Source organism: Xenopus tropicalis, chromosome 2 (genome assembly GCF_000004195.4).
Source record: "Xenopus tropicalis strain Nigerian chromosome 2, UCB_Xtro_10.0, whole genome shotgun sequence".
Taxonomy (NCBI): domain Eukaryota; kingdom Metazoa; phylum Chordata; class Amphibia; order Anura; family Pipidae; genus Xenopus; species Xenopus tropicalis.
In genome coordinates this window covers 55,323,440-55,339,369 of record NC_030678.2, presented here as the reverse complement: position 1 = coordinate 55,339,369, position 15,930 = coordinate 55,323,440, and the positions used below count along the sequence as shown (strand labels likewise).

At 40.8% G+C, this 15,930-nt stretch overlaps 3 protein-coding genes across 3 annotated transcripts in view; 1 reads left to right on the top strand and 2 right to left on the bottom strand.

The window, feature by feature from the left end:
• Positions 1-2,547: 2,547 nt before the first annotated feature.
• On the bottom strand, positions 2,548-3,021 carry LOC100488106 (peptidyl-prolyl cis-trans isomerase). Its single transcript, XM_004912350.4, has one exon. It carries the CDS (start codon positions 3,004-3,006, stop codon positions 2,563-2,565), a length of 444 nt encoding a protein of 147 aa, XP_004912407.1. The 5' UTR covers positions 3,007-3,021; the 3' UTR covers positions 2,548-2,562.
• Positions 3,022-8,243: 5,222 nt separating this feature from the next.
• blzf1 (basic leucine zipper nuclear factor 1) lies at positions 8,244-15,389 on the bottom strand. Its single transcript, NM_001008040.2, has 7 exons — positions 15,313-15,389; positions 14,441-14,520; positions 12,969-13,393; positions 11,603-11,802; positions 11,073-11,201; positions 10,214-10,433; positions 8,244-8,810 (listed from the first exon to the last, which is right to left on the bottom strand). The coding sequence occupies exons 2-7, from the start codon at positions 14,466-14,468 to the stop codon at positions 8,631-8,633; spliced, it is 1,182 nt and encodes a 393-aa protein (NP_001008041.2). The 5' UTR covers positions 14,469-14,520; positions 15,313-15,389; the 3' UTR covers positions 8,244-8,630.
• Positions 15,390-15,490: 101 nt separating this feature from the next.
• Positions 15,491-15,930, top strand: part of nme7 (NME/NM23 family member 7) — a 63,100-nt gene continuing 62,660 nt past the window's right edge. Inside the window, exon 1 of the mRNA NM_203572.1 lies at positions 15,491-15,572. Within this exon, the coding sequence (NP_988903.1) occupies positions 15,570-15,572 (3 nt within the window). The 5' untranslated portion in view covers positions 15,491-15,569. The remainder of the gene's footprint in view (positions 15,573-15,930) is intronic.

The window sequence follows — 15,930 nt, the reverse complement described above, 5'->3', positions numbered from 1 at the left end:
GTAGTATGAGAAGAGATCAACATTAACAGTAATTTAAATGATTAATTGGTTGCTGGGGATAATTTACTTAGCAACCAGGGAGCAGTTTTGAATTCAAAAGTGTTAAATGGCAAAGGGCCTTAAAAGTGAGAAATAAAAATAGTCTTTTTTTTGGGGGGGGGGTATTTTTACCCCAAGGTCTAATGAAAGTACAATTTATTTCTCTGAATAATCACTTCTTAATATGCAGAAGGTTGCACCCTATTGACCCAGCTGTTGTCAAAGATGAATTGCAGCGATTATTGTATTATGGTAGTCTTTTACAAAGACTGACGTAGGGCCTGAGAGAAATGAACCCTGCAACTCTTACAGACTTGTGATTCCATTCAGTCTTTCCTCAGCCACCACCACTCATTTTGATTGAACCTATCTATGTCAAGAGTTTCAAATAAATCCACCACTTACCCATCAAGGGCAAATACAAGCTATTGGCGACATTGCAGTAATAAATGTAAAGGAAATATGTTTAGTAGCGTTAATGAGAATTAATTGACCTTATAGTTGACCTTGGCCAATTAAATAAACAAACAGCTGGTTGCACAGGTGCCTATACACTGTTTTTTACACTGATAATTTTGCAATTTTTTTAGAAACAATGCAAGATATGGAAATATCCAGTCCAAACTAAAATTTGATTAAAATGGCAGGAAAAAATGTAAGCAAAACAAGGTAATTGTTCAGATTTATTTGGTCATAAAACACCCAATGTTTGAAGTGACAACATCCTCTGACTGAAGATACATTAGAGAAACTCTTGAGCTATTTACAGGCAGTACAGGAATCACTAATTTCCCATAGCCATGCACACATCCAGCATGTGCAGAAGCAATCTCATCTTGTCTTGTGCTAATTTTAATAAAACATATTACTGGGAATATTATAGGTTTCATAAACAATAATTTGTGAGGAAATAGTTTTGGTTTGTTGTACCATTTGTGACTTGTATGGGTCAAAAACTCCCAACAGTACATTACCAAATTTCCAAAGCAACGCTGCAGAAATCTGTATAACAGTAAATTTACCCCAGAAAACTATACATCTTTGGAAAGTACACATTCTCCCAAATCCAAAATGCAAATGCAAACTACCAAACCACAAAGATTTCCTGAAGTTAGTGGTTTTGATAACATTTTTGAAAATTGCCCCAAAGCTTTCATCTTATCTTCCACATATGTAGGTATGTAGGTTGTTTAATCTAGGTATAGTTGAATGTCAGGGGTCTACTGAACAGTTTGATGCCCAATGTGTATAGGTTTATCTAAGTATGTGGCATGTAGGGGCCCCAAAATGACAATACTACATAAACATTTTCAAACTACCAAACTGCAAAGCTTTCCAAAATGTTGTTTTTATCACATTTGTGAAAATCCCCTAAAAATGTTGCTAAATGCAAGTGTTTTGGGGGATCCTTAATTGAGAAGGATCTGGGGATTTTTGTAGATAACAAGTTGTCTAATTCCAGGCAGTGTCATTCTGTGGCTACTGAAGCAAATAAAATGCTGTCTTGTATAAAAAAGGGCATTGACTCAAGGGATGATAACATAATTTTACCCCTTTATAGGTCCCTGGTAAGGCCTCACCTTGAGTATGCAGTGCAGTTTTGGGCTCCAGTCCTTAAGAAGGATATTAATAAGCTGAAAAGAATGCAGGGACGTGCAAGTAAACTGGTAAAGGGGATGGAAGATTTAAGCTAGGAGGTTAAACTGTCGAGGTTGGGGTTGTTTTCTCTGGAAAAAAAGGCGTTTACGAGAGTACATTAGAGGGGATTATAAGCAGATAGGTGATGTTATTTTTTCCCATAAAAACAACCAGCGCACCAGAGGTCACCCCTTAAGAACAGGAACGGAACTTTCATTTGAAGCAGCGTAGGTGGTTTTTCACATTGAGGGCAGTGAGGTTGTGGAATGCACTTCCTAGTGATGTTGTAATCACTGATTCTATTAATGCCTTTAAGAGGGGCTTGGATGAGTTCTTGAACAAACATAGTATCCAAGGCTATTGTGATACTAAAATCTACAGTTAGTATTGATGTTGGAATATATGGTTTATGTATGTGAGTGTATAGATAGGTCAGTATAGGTTTGTGTGTGCTGGGTTTACTCTTTTTTCAACCCTATGTAACTATGTTGCGGTTTGCCACATTTATCTTGCACAATTTCTTACATAAGTAAATCAAAAGTAAATCATCCTAAATATGAAGTTAAAGTCTACTGAAGAGTGTGATGCCCAATATGCATAGATTTACCAAAGTATGTGGCCTACAGGGACCCTAAGATTAAAATAATGTATAGGAATTTTCTGGGCTACCAATTTAGCTACTGCAAACAATGCCCCGATGACAGTACAAAGTCCCCTCATTTATATGTATAAACATATATTTTTGGAAAGAAAACATTCTGATGAATCTAACATTGGTGATATTTTTTTCTACTTCAAACTACCAATATTTCCTATAGTTAGCAGGAAGTGTAGGCTGTAAGAGAGGCCCAAACAGCAGACACATGATTGTTTAACTGGTGCCGTTTATGGCAGCCTTGTCGCAAGCTCCCTCAAGCAACAGTCGTTTCCAGACTGAGAACCTAGTTTCTCCGTATTTTTCACGACATCCATGCCATCAATAACGGTCCCGAACACGACATGCTTTCCATCAAGCCAGGAGGTCTTAGCAGTGCAGATGAAAAACTGGGAGCCGTTTGTATTTGCTCCAGCATTGGCCATAGAGAGGATTCCAGGGCCAGTGTGCCTCAGCTGGAAGTTCTCATCAGCAAACTTATTTCCGTAGATAGATTTCCCACCAGTTCCATTGTGGTTGGTGAAGTCACCTCCCTGGCACATGAATTCAGGGATAATTCTGTGGAAGCCAGAGTTCTTGTAGCCAAACCCCTTCTCATGTGTGCAAAGGGCACGGAAGTTCTCTGCAGTCTTTGGAACCACATCACTCCTGAGCTCCATGATTATAAGGCCCATCTACTTTTCCTTTACTTTTGTACTAATAGTATGATATGTCTTTTGTGTACAATCGCCAAACCCTACTGGACATAAGAGCTGGACTTTCTTACCGTTTTCCGGAGTTCAAGTTTTGGTACACAGAACCTCTGTTTGTAAACCCCCCATTCATCTCATCTGAGACTCCTCTGTTCTGGGTCCCTGGAGCCCGCAAACGCCGACACAGAGGCAGAAGATCTGGCGTTCTGGTTCGAAAGAGACTGCACACTAACAGACCACCACTCCCTCCCCAGCTTATTACTGGCTAACGTGCAGTCTCTGGAGAACAAGCTGTGTGAACTCCGGGCACGAATCTCATTCCAGCGAGAGATGCGGGACTGCTGCGTAATCTGACTCACAGAAACCTGGCTATCGGACAAGTTACCGGACTCTGCCATTCATCTACCGGGATTTTCAGTGCACCGTGTGGACAGGTCACTGGAGGTAACTGGAAAAAGCAAAGGCGGCGGTGTGTGCTTCATGATCAACAACAGCTGGTGTGATTATGCAAACGTGCACCTGATAAAGTCCTTTTGCTCACCAGACCTGGAGTATCTGATGATTATGTGTCGGCCATTCTGGCTACCGAGGGAATTTACAGCAGTCACTCTTACGGCTGTTTACATTCCCCCACAAGCCGACACTGACCAGGCACAAAGGGAACTGTACAGCACGATCAGCAGTCAGGAAACCGCACACCCAGAGGCGGCGTTTATCACGACCGGGGATTTCAACAAAGGAAACCTGAGGAAAGTTTTACCAAAACTCCATCAGCACATACAATTCAACACACGAGGAGGCTGTTTGACCATTGTTACACTTCCTACCGGAATGCATACAAAGCCCTCCCCCGAGCCCCATTTGGCCAATCGGATCATCACTCCATTCTGCTCCTGCCTGCCTATAGGCAGAAGCTGAAACAGGAAGCTCCAACCCTGAGGGCGGTGCACTGTTGGTCGGACCAATCAGAATCCATGTTACGGGACTGTTTTGATCACGCAGACTGGGAAATGTTTCGCATGGCTGCTGGCGACATCAATGAGTACACAGACTTAGTCTGTGGATTCATTAGGAAATGCGTAGATGATGTTGTCCCATCCAAAACAGTGAAAGTCTACCCGAATCAAAAACCATGGATAAACAATAATGTTCGCATGGCACTGGTGGCGCGAAACTCTGCCTTTGCCTCCGCGAACACATCAGACTACAAACACACCAACTACCAACTCAGGAAGACAATTAAATCAGCCAAACGTGAGTACAGAGGCAGAGTGGAGGAACAATTTGACAATCCTCAGAGAATGTGGCAAAGACTGAACACAATCACAGACTTCAGAGGGAAAATCAGCACACCACAGACCACAGCCTCTCTGTGTGAGGATCTAAACGTATTTTTCGCTAGATTCGACAAAGTGAACACCACGAGACCAGATAGCGCACGCACTGTGGATGATGTCAGTGCGCACACCGTATCTGAAGAGGATGTGCGGAGGTGCTTTAGACAGGCGAACACACGCAAAGCTGCTGGTCCTGACGGTATCCCCGGCCGTGTCCTTAAATCATGCGCGGCTCAGCTGGCTGGAGTGTTTACAAACATCTTCAACCTCTCCCTCTCTCTGTCTGTAGTCCCAGCCTGCTTCAAAATGGCTACCATCGACCCGGTACCCAAAACATCCACAGCCTCATCACTGAATGACTGGTGACTGGTAGCCCTGACCCCCATCGTAAGCAAATGCTTTGAGAGGCTGGTTAAGGACTTCATCTGCTCTGCTCTACCGGACTCACTGGACCCTCTACAATTCGCATATCGCCACAACTGGTCCACTGATGATGCCATAGCCCTGACATTACACACTGCTTTCTCGCACCTGGAGAAGAGAGACACGTATGTGAGAATGCTGTTTGTAGATTACAGCTCAGCATTCAACACCATCATTCCCTTGAAGCTGGACAGGAAACTACATAATTCATGTGGACTCATTCTTATATTTTGTACATACTTTATACATGCCTACTCATGTGCATATTTATTCTATATATTGTACTCCACTGCTGCTTGTGAAGCTTGCACACAAGAATTTCACTCACATGTACTGTACCAGTGTACCAGTAATATGATGTGACAATAAAAGTGATTTGATTTGATTTGTGACTTGTCTGCTGTTTGGGGTTTCAATTGTTGCAGGACAAACACGACAGTCCCCTTAGCTTATTGTCTAGGGCAGTGCTGTCCAACTTCTACGGTGCCGAGGGCCGGAATTTCTCTAGCATACATGGTGGAGGGCCGCTAATGAAAGCCAGTTTTGACCACTCCCCTTTTTTGAAACCACACCCACTTCAAACCACACCTATTTTATCCCTATGGATAGCAGAGCAACCCCAGTACATAATTACATACCTTTGGGGCCATTTAATGGCTATTTCCAACTGCTAACAAACTCCCACAACAAACCCCTGCCAGGTTCACCTCCCACAAACAGCATAGGGCAAGCAGAGTATGGCACACACAGGCAGCACTCTGCCTGTCCTATGCTGTCTGTGTGTGCCATACTCTGCCTGTCCTACCCTGCCTGTGTGTGCCATACTCTGCCTGTCCTACCCTGCCTGTGTGTGCCATACTCTGCCTGTCCTACCCTTCCTGTGTGTGCCATACTCTGCCTGCCCTACCCTGACTGTGTGTGCGCCATACTCTGCCTTCCCTACCCTGTGTGTGCCATACTCTGCCTTCCCTACCCTGACTGTGTGTGCGCCATACTCTGCCTTCCCTACCCGGACTGTGTGTGCGCCATACTCTGCCTTCCCTACCCTGACTGTGTGTGCGCCATACTCTGCCTTCCCTACCCTGACTGTGTGTGCGCCATACTCTGCCTTCCCTATGCTGCCTCTGTGTGCCATACTCTGCCTGCCCTACCCTGCCTGTGTGTGCCATACCCTCCCTGACCTATGCTGCCTCTGTGTGCCATACTCTGCCTGCCCTACCCTGCCTGTGTGTGCCATACCCTCCCTGACCTATGCTGCCTGTGTGTGCCATACTCTACCTGCCCTATGCTGCCTCTGTGCGCCATACTCTGCCTTCCCTACCCTGACTGTGTGTGCGCCATACTCTGCCTTCCCTATGCTGCCTCTGTGTGCCATACTCTGCCTGCCCTACCCTGCCTGTGTGTGCCATACTCTACCTGCCCTATGCTGCCTCTGTGTGCCATACTCTGCCTGCCCTACCCTGCCTGTGTGTGCCATACCCTCCCTGACCTATGCTGCCTGTGTGTGCCATACTCTACCTGCCCTATGCTGCCTCTGTGTGCCATACTCTGCCTGCCCTACCCTGCCTGTGTGTGCCATACTCTGCCTGCCCTACCCTTCCTGTGTGTGCCATACCCTCCCTGACCTATGCTGCCTGTGTGTGCCATACTCTACCTGCCCTATGCTGGCTGTATGTGCCATACTCTGCCTACAGTACCTATGTCTGAGGTGTGAAGAAGTGAACAATGGGAGTGATTACAGCCTGAGCCTGAGGTGTGAACACTGCAGGGGGTGAACAATGCAGAGATTAAAAGGTGTGAAAAACACAGGGGATTACATATTTAAACAATACAGAGGGATTACAGCCTGAATCTGAGGTGAGAACCATGCAGGGGGCCAGTTAATCTCAGTACTGATACCATTTAATGCTTACTCAAAGGTAAGCCATCAAAGCAGCCAGACAAGTGGGGGGCCACACAGAGGGGGGTCGCCAGTTGGACAGCACTGGTCTAGGGTAATTGCTGCGATATGTCCTTGGCAGGCAATGCGTTAAAGGAGATATATTGGATAAATGGGAAAAACCCTAATTTTGTAGGCAATTATTAATAATATATGGTGCTGGTTTCACTTTGTGCTAAAAATTAATCCTATCTGTAAAAATGTCCCCTTTATTGGAGCTCCCTATAGATCCCTATAGTGGGCGTGTCCTAACAGTCTCTGCCAGAAGCACAGCAGGAGGGGGAGAGCCAATCACAGCCCTGCACTCACACAAGCAAAGACAGGTTTCAGTTTTATATCAGATCAGCCTAGATAAAGAGATTCTGTCATGATTTTTCTAGCATACATTTAAATAGTTTTTATAGTTTGGAAATAATTCATGCTACCATTTAAAATTTTATTCTTGAATCTACAAATGTATTTTTTAGCTGTAATATCAGTGTGTAGGCAGCCATCTCAGTGCATTGTGCCTGAGTCTGAGCTTTCAGTAGGAGCCAGCGCTACATATAAGAAATGCTTTCAGGCAATCTATTATTTCTTCTACCCCCATGTAACTGGAGGAGTCGCAAGCCTTGGATTTCTTACTATTGAGTTCTGATATCTACTGGGAGCTGCTATCTTGATACCTTCCCATTGTTCTGCTGCTGGGTGGGAAAGGGAGGGGAGTGATATCACTCCAACTTGCAGCTCAGCAGTAAAGTGTGACTGAAATTTATCGGAGCACAGGTCACATGGCTGTAGAACCCTGGGAAATGAAAAATATGGCTAGCCCCATGTGAAATTTCAAAATTAAATGTAAAAAAAAAGTAATATTGTTTGTAAGTAATCCGTATGTTTTTCCAATGTAATTGGCTAGTTTATCATAAAGATGGCTATGCTGAATTTTACATATCAATATATAGTCTTTTTCTTCAACCCATTTCTTTCTCCAAATTGGAATGACTTATTTTGGTCTTTTGCTTACAAGTACACCAATGATTTACCTCTACAGCTTCTTCGTGCTGGGGGGTTGCCAAACCCCTGCTTGTGCCAGTGGACCCTACCTACAGGGTGACATAGTAAGTAATCTTGGAATCCAGTGCTATTGCACATGGCCCTTTAATTTGCATGTCATTGATCTGATTGGCTGAAGTGGGCCAGCTAATGGGATCACTGATATGCAAATATACCAGAAGAAAGATGGATGCGTAATAGTGCTTCAGGTTTTTAGGCACTCTGCAGGGCAGAAGAGGAAACCAAGCTGGACTTGGAGGTTTGCTCAAAACCTGCAAAGCCAAATATCTTGGCAAAGCTTCATTTTAAAAAACCAACGTGAATTAGAAAAAAGGTTTTTAATTTCAAGGATTGTTCACTTTCTAACTTCTATTTAAAAGTGAACATCCCCTTTAACTGCCCATGGAGCGATCAAACACCTGCAATAAGTATATTTGCTATTACCATTATTAAGTGAACAGCTACTGCCAAATAAACAGTTCGGCACATGAATGTTTGTGTGTGTATTTTATTTTTTAACATGTCGCTGTAACAGAATCCACAGTTTTATACTTAAGCAAGCTTTGCACTTAACACTGTAATATGCTCAAGTAGAGAAAAACATAGTTATTAGTGAATAAATAAACCTGCCCAGTGTTGGGTATTGCACTATTTGTAAACCGTTTATGTTTATGACTATTACACCAAAATCATTATCAAATAATTTATTATAAAACATGATAGATCTAAAATACAATTTATTTTTATTATTAATTGATCAAGTCTTTGGATTTAAATCTATTGCTGTGCTGTGAATCTTAAGAATGGCATGTATAAGCCCACAGCAGCGGAATACTGCAACTGCAAAAAGGGAGAGCAACGACTATCGTATGCTGTTATACAGCGATCAGTTCTCCTCTGCACCGATCACAGCAGTTGAATGTGATATTTTCATATCTGGTGTATGGGTGAAACCGGCCAATATTTTGCTTTGCTACTAGAAAGGATGAAGAATCTGAAAACGGGATGTCTGGTGAACCATCGGTGCAGGAAACTGGATCCAGAACTTTCAACAACTATGGGGGGGAAAAAAAAAATTAAAAAGAGGAAAATATAGTTTTGGATATTTTGTAATTTCTCACTGGATACATCTAGCTCATGCCACTCTGAATGTACAGAAAGGTACGAATTTAAGGGAGAATTAAACCAGAAAATGTCGAAAAATGCCATATTTTATATACCACACTTATTGCACCAGCCTAAAAGTCATCATCTCTATAGCATAATAAAGTTATAGACTGATATGATGGGCAATTGAAAGTGATAGCAGGCTAAAACAACCAGCAAATAGCCATAAAAAGCAGCGTACTTAGCAGTATATTTAGAATGACACAGGTAATATATTTGTGAGTTTTCTGCCACCCCACTTGTGAGGTTTGACATAATATCATATATTCATATACTCTGAAGCTTAGCATTTTATACCCCATTTTAAAATATAGCTCCATTTTGTAACTGCTGACTGCAAGGCTTGACATCATAGTTGTTTTTCCCAAATAGTTCCCTAGCATGGCTTGCACCATGTGGAATACATGTTATGAAAAACAACTTTATCTTATCTGCTCACTGATGCATCCCATACTCCCTGTATACTCCTCACATTCCTGCATTAGTCATCTTTGAAGCTAAGGGGGTCTCTTTCTATTTTTTCTAATACATTCCTTTGTATTTGCACGTACACAAAAGGTATAAAAGCTATGGGCAAGTTTTATCTGCCTTAGTGGTTGCAACCTTCTTGTTCCCGTATACGTCTTTGTCCTTGCAGGAGAGCACCCACAGGTCCCTACACTTACAGTGAGTGGTTAGGAACCCTAACACCACTCAGTTAAGTGGCATCCTATCCAACTCACTAGAAACCAGATCACACCAAATGTTTAATGTCACTTTGACACTAAGTTACTTAGTGGTTTGCAGGCTGACTATAACTAGTGAAAATTCGGGCCAACTATATCTTTTCTCAGTTAAATCGTAAAACATTGCTTTATAAAATGTTAACTTGGGTCAGTGTTGGATTGCAGTACGATGCATTTGGCACAAGGATGTACAGAGAAACAATGCTAGGCTAACCACACAGTGAAAAAGTAGAGTGTTAGTTGCAGCAACATTTTAATAATTACCAATGGCGGGAAAGTCGGCGCAATCAGTCGTGATTGACTTTTTTAAAAGTTGCGGCGATTATTCGCCCCATGTGTCTTCACCCTTAGCTCTCAGCAGAGAGAAGGAAAACCAAGGGACATAATTCTAAATCTTAAATTGTCCCCTGGTTAGCCAGTGTAGCATAAATCATAAAAAGTAAAATGCAGGAAAGTAAAAAAGTAATTATCAAATGATATTACTATAGAACTTTGAACTTAGTTACTGTTGTAAGTAAGAGTTTATATGTTTTGTAAAGAGAAAAATTCAACATGAATGAATTTACCATTTCAGCCATATTTTCTGCAGGAGTGCTGCAATACTCTATTGGCTTTGCGGCTGGTTTTTGGTGGTCCGATCCAGTATTTCCAATCAGGTGGGATTGTATAGCTTTTGCTAGTTTGAGGTTGGCTGCAATAAGTTCTGTAGTTGTGTGAGGTTGAGGAATTGGTGCATATATTTTTTGTCTTCCCCACTGCAGAGAGTCCAACAGCTCTTCTAATGTTCTGTAAGAAATGCAAGTATCAAGTCACATATGAATAAGCACATTTATACAGCCAGTGAAAAATGATCAAAACTGATTCACCCACCAGAGGCTCGAACTAACAGAGCCTGCACTCTTGTTGGTGGTAACGTTAGTAATTCTTCAAGAAAACATCCCTTGTGAGCGCTACGCCACCACAGCAGGAGGCAAGCCTCTGTGTGACTGGCCTTGTTGGAGCACAAGCATAATGACCAAGTGCCTCAGCATTATCACTGTGTATATGCAAGTCATAGGTTTGTTTTTACTAAGACCCTGCGTACTGTGCATGTATATAGGGAATAATGTACCCCCCTATTGTAAGGCATATAAAGGCACAAGGCCAAAGGCTGAGTGCTTTTATAAAGGTCATGAAGCTCTGAGGTGACTTCTAGCATCTTTATATTTTAAACCAGGGTGTCATTTCATGTGACACAAATTACATCTCTAAGCACTGATTATACTGGATAACCTCACTAAGCACCATTTGTAAGGATATCATTTACAGGACATTTATGGCTTTTGTGTACAATACGCACATATATTTAATTGTATAAAATACACATTTTACACAGCTTACAAAGTAAATTAAATATGAATAGTGCTGTTATCTGGAAAATCTTACTTTTGTGTTTCAGACATTTCATGGCGGAGCCGCTCCCTTTCACTCAGCAAATCCTGAAGGGCACTTTGGGCATCTCTGTTTTGTCGTTGTAGATTTGTCCTCATGTTGGTCAGTTCATCCGCCATTACTCTGTAAAGACACAGGCCCATTCAGTTTCAGGATGCCGAATTCTAATACAATATACAACACGTATAATTATAGAATGGCCAATTCTAAGCTAACTTTTTCAACTGGTCTTTATTATTAATTTTTTATAGTTTGTAAATTATTTGGCTTCTACTAAAAATGCTGTATGCATGTGAAGGCAGACATGGGAGCTTTCTATATGTACATTCTTGGTGCACTAGTTATATGTCTGCACCACCAGCTACTGTGCAGGGTGGGGGCATGGATGTCAAAGGTTCTTACTGGACCCACTCAAGACAAGAGTCCCTCATGCTAAAAGCCATTTCTTATAAAATGATGGTCCTTGGCACATCAATGAATTCCACAGAAATGCCTTTTTCATACAAGGAGAAATTTTAACTTACCGACTTGCAAGGAACTTGCTGCGCCACACATCACACTGTATAGACATGCGTTCAAGCTGCTCTGAGAGCTGAGCTGTATTCTTGCCCAAAACCTCATTTTCTAAGATAAGCTGGTTCTTCTCTCTAGCCATACGCTCAAAGTGATACTGCAAATCATCTCCTACAGAGGCCACAAGCAACTTTTTCAACTCCCGATTTACCTAAAAATGATTAATGTATGAATGAAAACAGAAAAAGTGTATTTAGTAAAATGCTTTATTAATGCCTAAGTTAGCAATGGATATAAAATGAGTCAACATTAGCTTAAATTGTACAATATTAACCCTTTGCCGTTAAGTCAAAGTACCAGCAGGCGCACAGAATAAACTGCCAAGAATGTATCCGTTATGTTTCTCAGCAGTTCATGAAAAGCACTTCAGCACTGAATCTATTGTTGAAGCACATTCTACTTGAGGACAGGCATCTACAGAATGTGTCCCATGAACCTTCCCCACAGAGACCCCAACAGTGTGTGCCTCCAGCTTCCATCACACATATACACTAGGTAACACATACACACATTTAGGGAATACTTTTTTCCAATTTAGCATACATATACACACACTGGCATTCTCCAATACAAACATATTTGCACCCAAACAAAAGCACTGTATTGCCATTACATACTGAATTGTGTAAGTCAATGTGAGGAAATAAATTGTGGTAAAGAGCAAGCTTTGAGGTGGTCTTCAGAAATGGTATCCGACTTTAGCAGTTACAAGCTATAAAGTGTTTTTTAAAAATATTCAAAATTGTTTTATAAAAACCAATAATTGGGGAAAGCATTGCAACTGAATAGTTTCAAGTAGAAATACATATTTATGCATTTTGGATTCATCATACAGTTCTTTTGAAAAATGTATGCAGATTTATGAAGCAGTGCTTTTAAAATGTGGTAGTGTAAACCCTTCATAAATCTATACAATAAGGATTTTATTTAGAAACATATCATGTAAGAGTAATGACATTACAAAAAATGATGTATAGTTTTTCTAGGTAATGTATAAGTCCCTCCAGGAAAAAGGCAAAAAATATTCAAAAACTGTATGGCAGTAAGGGTACCTATAAATGTTACATTCACAAATCTAAAGGTAAACAGGACTACAGATATTTAATTTTAAGCAAAAGTATGAGATTAAATAAAAACACTCCAATTCTGATTGATAAACTGTATTTTTTCAGTTGAATTGAAAATCTCCTTTTAAAGGAAACTAAACCTAGTTTGTTGGCTTAATAATGAAGTTTTTGTTAATTTTAAAATGCTGCAAAATGTTTTCAATAAAATAACATTTAATACCCTATAAAGAACACATGTGAAAAAGCATACCTCAGTCTGAACTTTAAGCTGGTTGGCAAGACCTTCTTTGTCTTGCAATAATCTTCTCTCTGAATTCTTTAACTTTTCTAGGGTGCTTTTAAGTTCAGACAGTTGTTTCCAGGGATCAGTGACACTCTCTGCTAGTTCTGTTGTGCTGTGTCCATTTGATTCTAGGTGTTTAGAATTCTTAGTCATTGATGTATGTGTTATGGCTGCTTTTGGTATTAGTATCCGGATAGCTTCGATTTCAACAGCTTTGTCACTTTGAATTTTTCCCAGTTGAAGTACCCCTGGGCTTAGCGATGGTGATACAGTGGTTTTCTTTCTTGGGCTTTGAGCTGTCTTAGTGCAAGATGAATTAACTTCTGATTTCAAAGGTACTTCTGTTTCCATGCCATCACCTGTTCCTCGGAGAGGAGTTGAGGATGCCAAAGCTAAAAGGAAAAATGAAAGTAACTGTTTTAGAAGTGCCTTTCATTTAGAGGGGTGGCTCACCTTTAAATTAGCTTTTACTATTTAGTTCTAGAGCACTGCCCCAAGCAACCAAAAAGTTCAACTTAAGTTAAATTTTGCTATTTTTGTTGCTTATTTTTTAGGTTTTCCCCTTTTCCTATTTCTCCAGACTTTGACGCAATTTTTTTCAATGAAAAAGAATTTGCAGGGCCCAGGGCCCTGGAGTTATGCTTTTAGCAGATTTTAAGCATGATGCTTTTATATATTATAACAGACTAAAACTTGATGGCCAGATAAAGCCTTCCAAGGGCTTCTTCAGACTGCTAAATAGATTGCCTTACTATAGCACTCAGATATGTGGCATGCTGTATATATGTATAAAAGGAATGGTGCTCATATGCATTTAAGGTATTTGACTATTTTATAGAGCCACAGACGTGATAGTGCTCAACATTTTCAGGTTATCCCTTCATCAGGAATGCTACATAGTGATGTCCAGACAGACATCCAGGGAGTAAGAGCTTCACTAAACCAGTGCTGTAGCTCTGTGGGCATCTGCCCCCCCCCCCCCCCCCCCCCAAAAAAAAACGTTTTTTCCATAAAATCATACATCATTTGTGATGGGTATGTGTGGTCTTATGCACTAAACTTTCAGATAAATGGAGTGTATATATTTTTTTCTTCTACATGCCCTATAATATGAGGAAAATGCAGGGCTCGAGAGGATGTAACACATTGGCCCAGAGATATGCATTGACAAAAAAATGCTGCTCTTAGGGCAAAGACAATCTGGGTGATAAGTCACAGTGATTTTAAAAAACCTAGTCATGGCAACGAATTCCATATGCAAATGTACAAGTGGTCGCGTGTGAAATTTGCTGTACAGAACATATTGCCATTGTTGTAACCATCACAACTCAATTTGTCTTCGGCCTTACACAAACCAATCAGACATATGATTTACATAATATGGACATCAAAATGTATAGAGAAAGCAATAATCAGCATTAAAGTATAGCTATACTTACTTTTTAACTTCTCCATGGTGGCTGCCATTCCTGAGCTTAGGTATTTTGATAGTAGCTTTGTACTTGTAGAGGCAGATGGACTATGAATCAAAATACATGACAAAAAATAGATTTTCAGTGGCTAAGAACTGATTACAATACATTGGCATTATTATATAAGCACAAAATGTAAAAGGCATATGCTGGCAACCATCCTACATGTCATGCCTGAAAATAATGGGAAGTAAATCTCCAATGATATTTTGCTGACTGCACGATACAAGAATGGACTTCTGCTGCATTGTTTCAATAATTGAAAACAGCAAAAAGGGATAAAAAAAATGCTGCTTTCAATAGCAATTATATTTACAAATTATTTTAAAAAAACTGAAAATGTGTAATATAAAGTTGCTCAAAATGACATTTTTTCATTATGCAAATATACTGTTTGGGGCGGAGGACTTTTTCAGGTTGGTTTGGTTTAATGTATCTTTTTATACCCTGGAAGCTTTTTATTCACTACTTGGCGACCCTCTGAAATTCCAGGATTCTAACAAGAACCATACTAGATTAGCAGCCCGGCAGAACAGGGACGATGTGCTTCAAATATGATGTTAGAAGCACAATCATTAGCTTTATTCCTATACAGACGGTTACTTGGCCATGAGAGCCTGACCTACAGAGCTGCCTCAGGCAGTAACGCACAGAGCCATAAAGGACATGTCTAAACCATTTCATTTCATGAAAACTACCAATGATCAGTAGCGTATGATGTTTATTATAATACGTTACAAAAAGTATAGGGATGGTAAGTCTTTTAGTTTAACTGCAAAAGTCACAAAACCACCCATGTATTGTTAAAAAGAAACAAACAGTCTCACGCTAATACTTACCTCCTCTGCTATCAGACAACCTCCAGGAAACTATCCAAAAAACAGCTCAGTACCGGAAGTAAAACAGGAAGAAAAGTCTGAGACTGGCGAACTGGAACTGGAAAGAACAAATTTCGCGCGTCACTTCCGCATACGATTGCGTACGGCAGCAAACGTTTCCGGTTCTATCTTGTTGCCAGGGAGACAACGGAGTGGGACGCTTGAGAGAGAAGTCGAGTTACTGACAACACAGTAGGGGCCTGCGCTGTTGATATAAAATGGTGAGTAGCTAATTGTTAGATGCCCACTATACTTTGCTCATTATTTTTCAGTGGGACTGATACTGTAACACAAATGTGGGACGTTTTCGTTTTCGAAAAAAAAGTATTTCAAAAATACTAGCGTAAAAACTGTTCCGGTACTTTTGTTTCAATGGCAGTGGAAAGGAAAATGAAAAAGGAAAGGATTAATAACGGGGGTGGGGAGCATTTGTTGGCAACCCCTTATATATGACCCCAGGCTGGCCCTCCACTTTGCTGAAAAATGCTTCTGCTAAGGCAGGGATCCCCAAACTTTAATACCAGTGAGCCACATTCAAATGGAAAAAGTTTTGGGGAGCAACACAAGCATCAAAAAAGT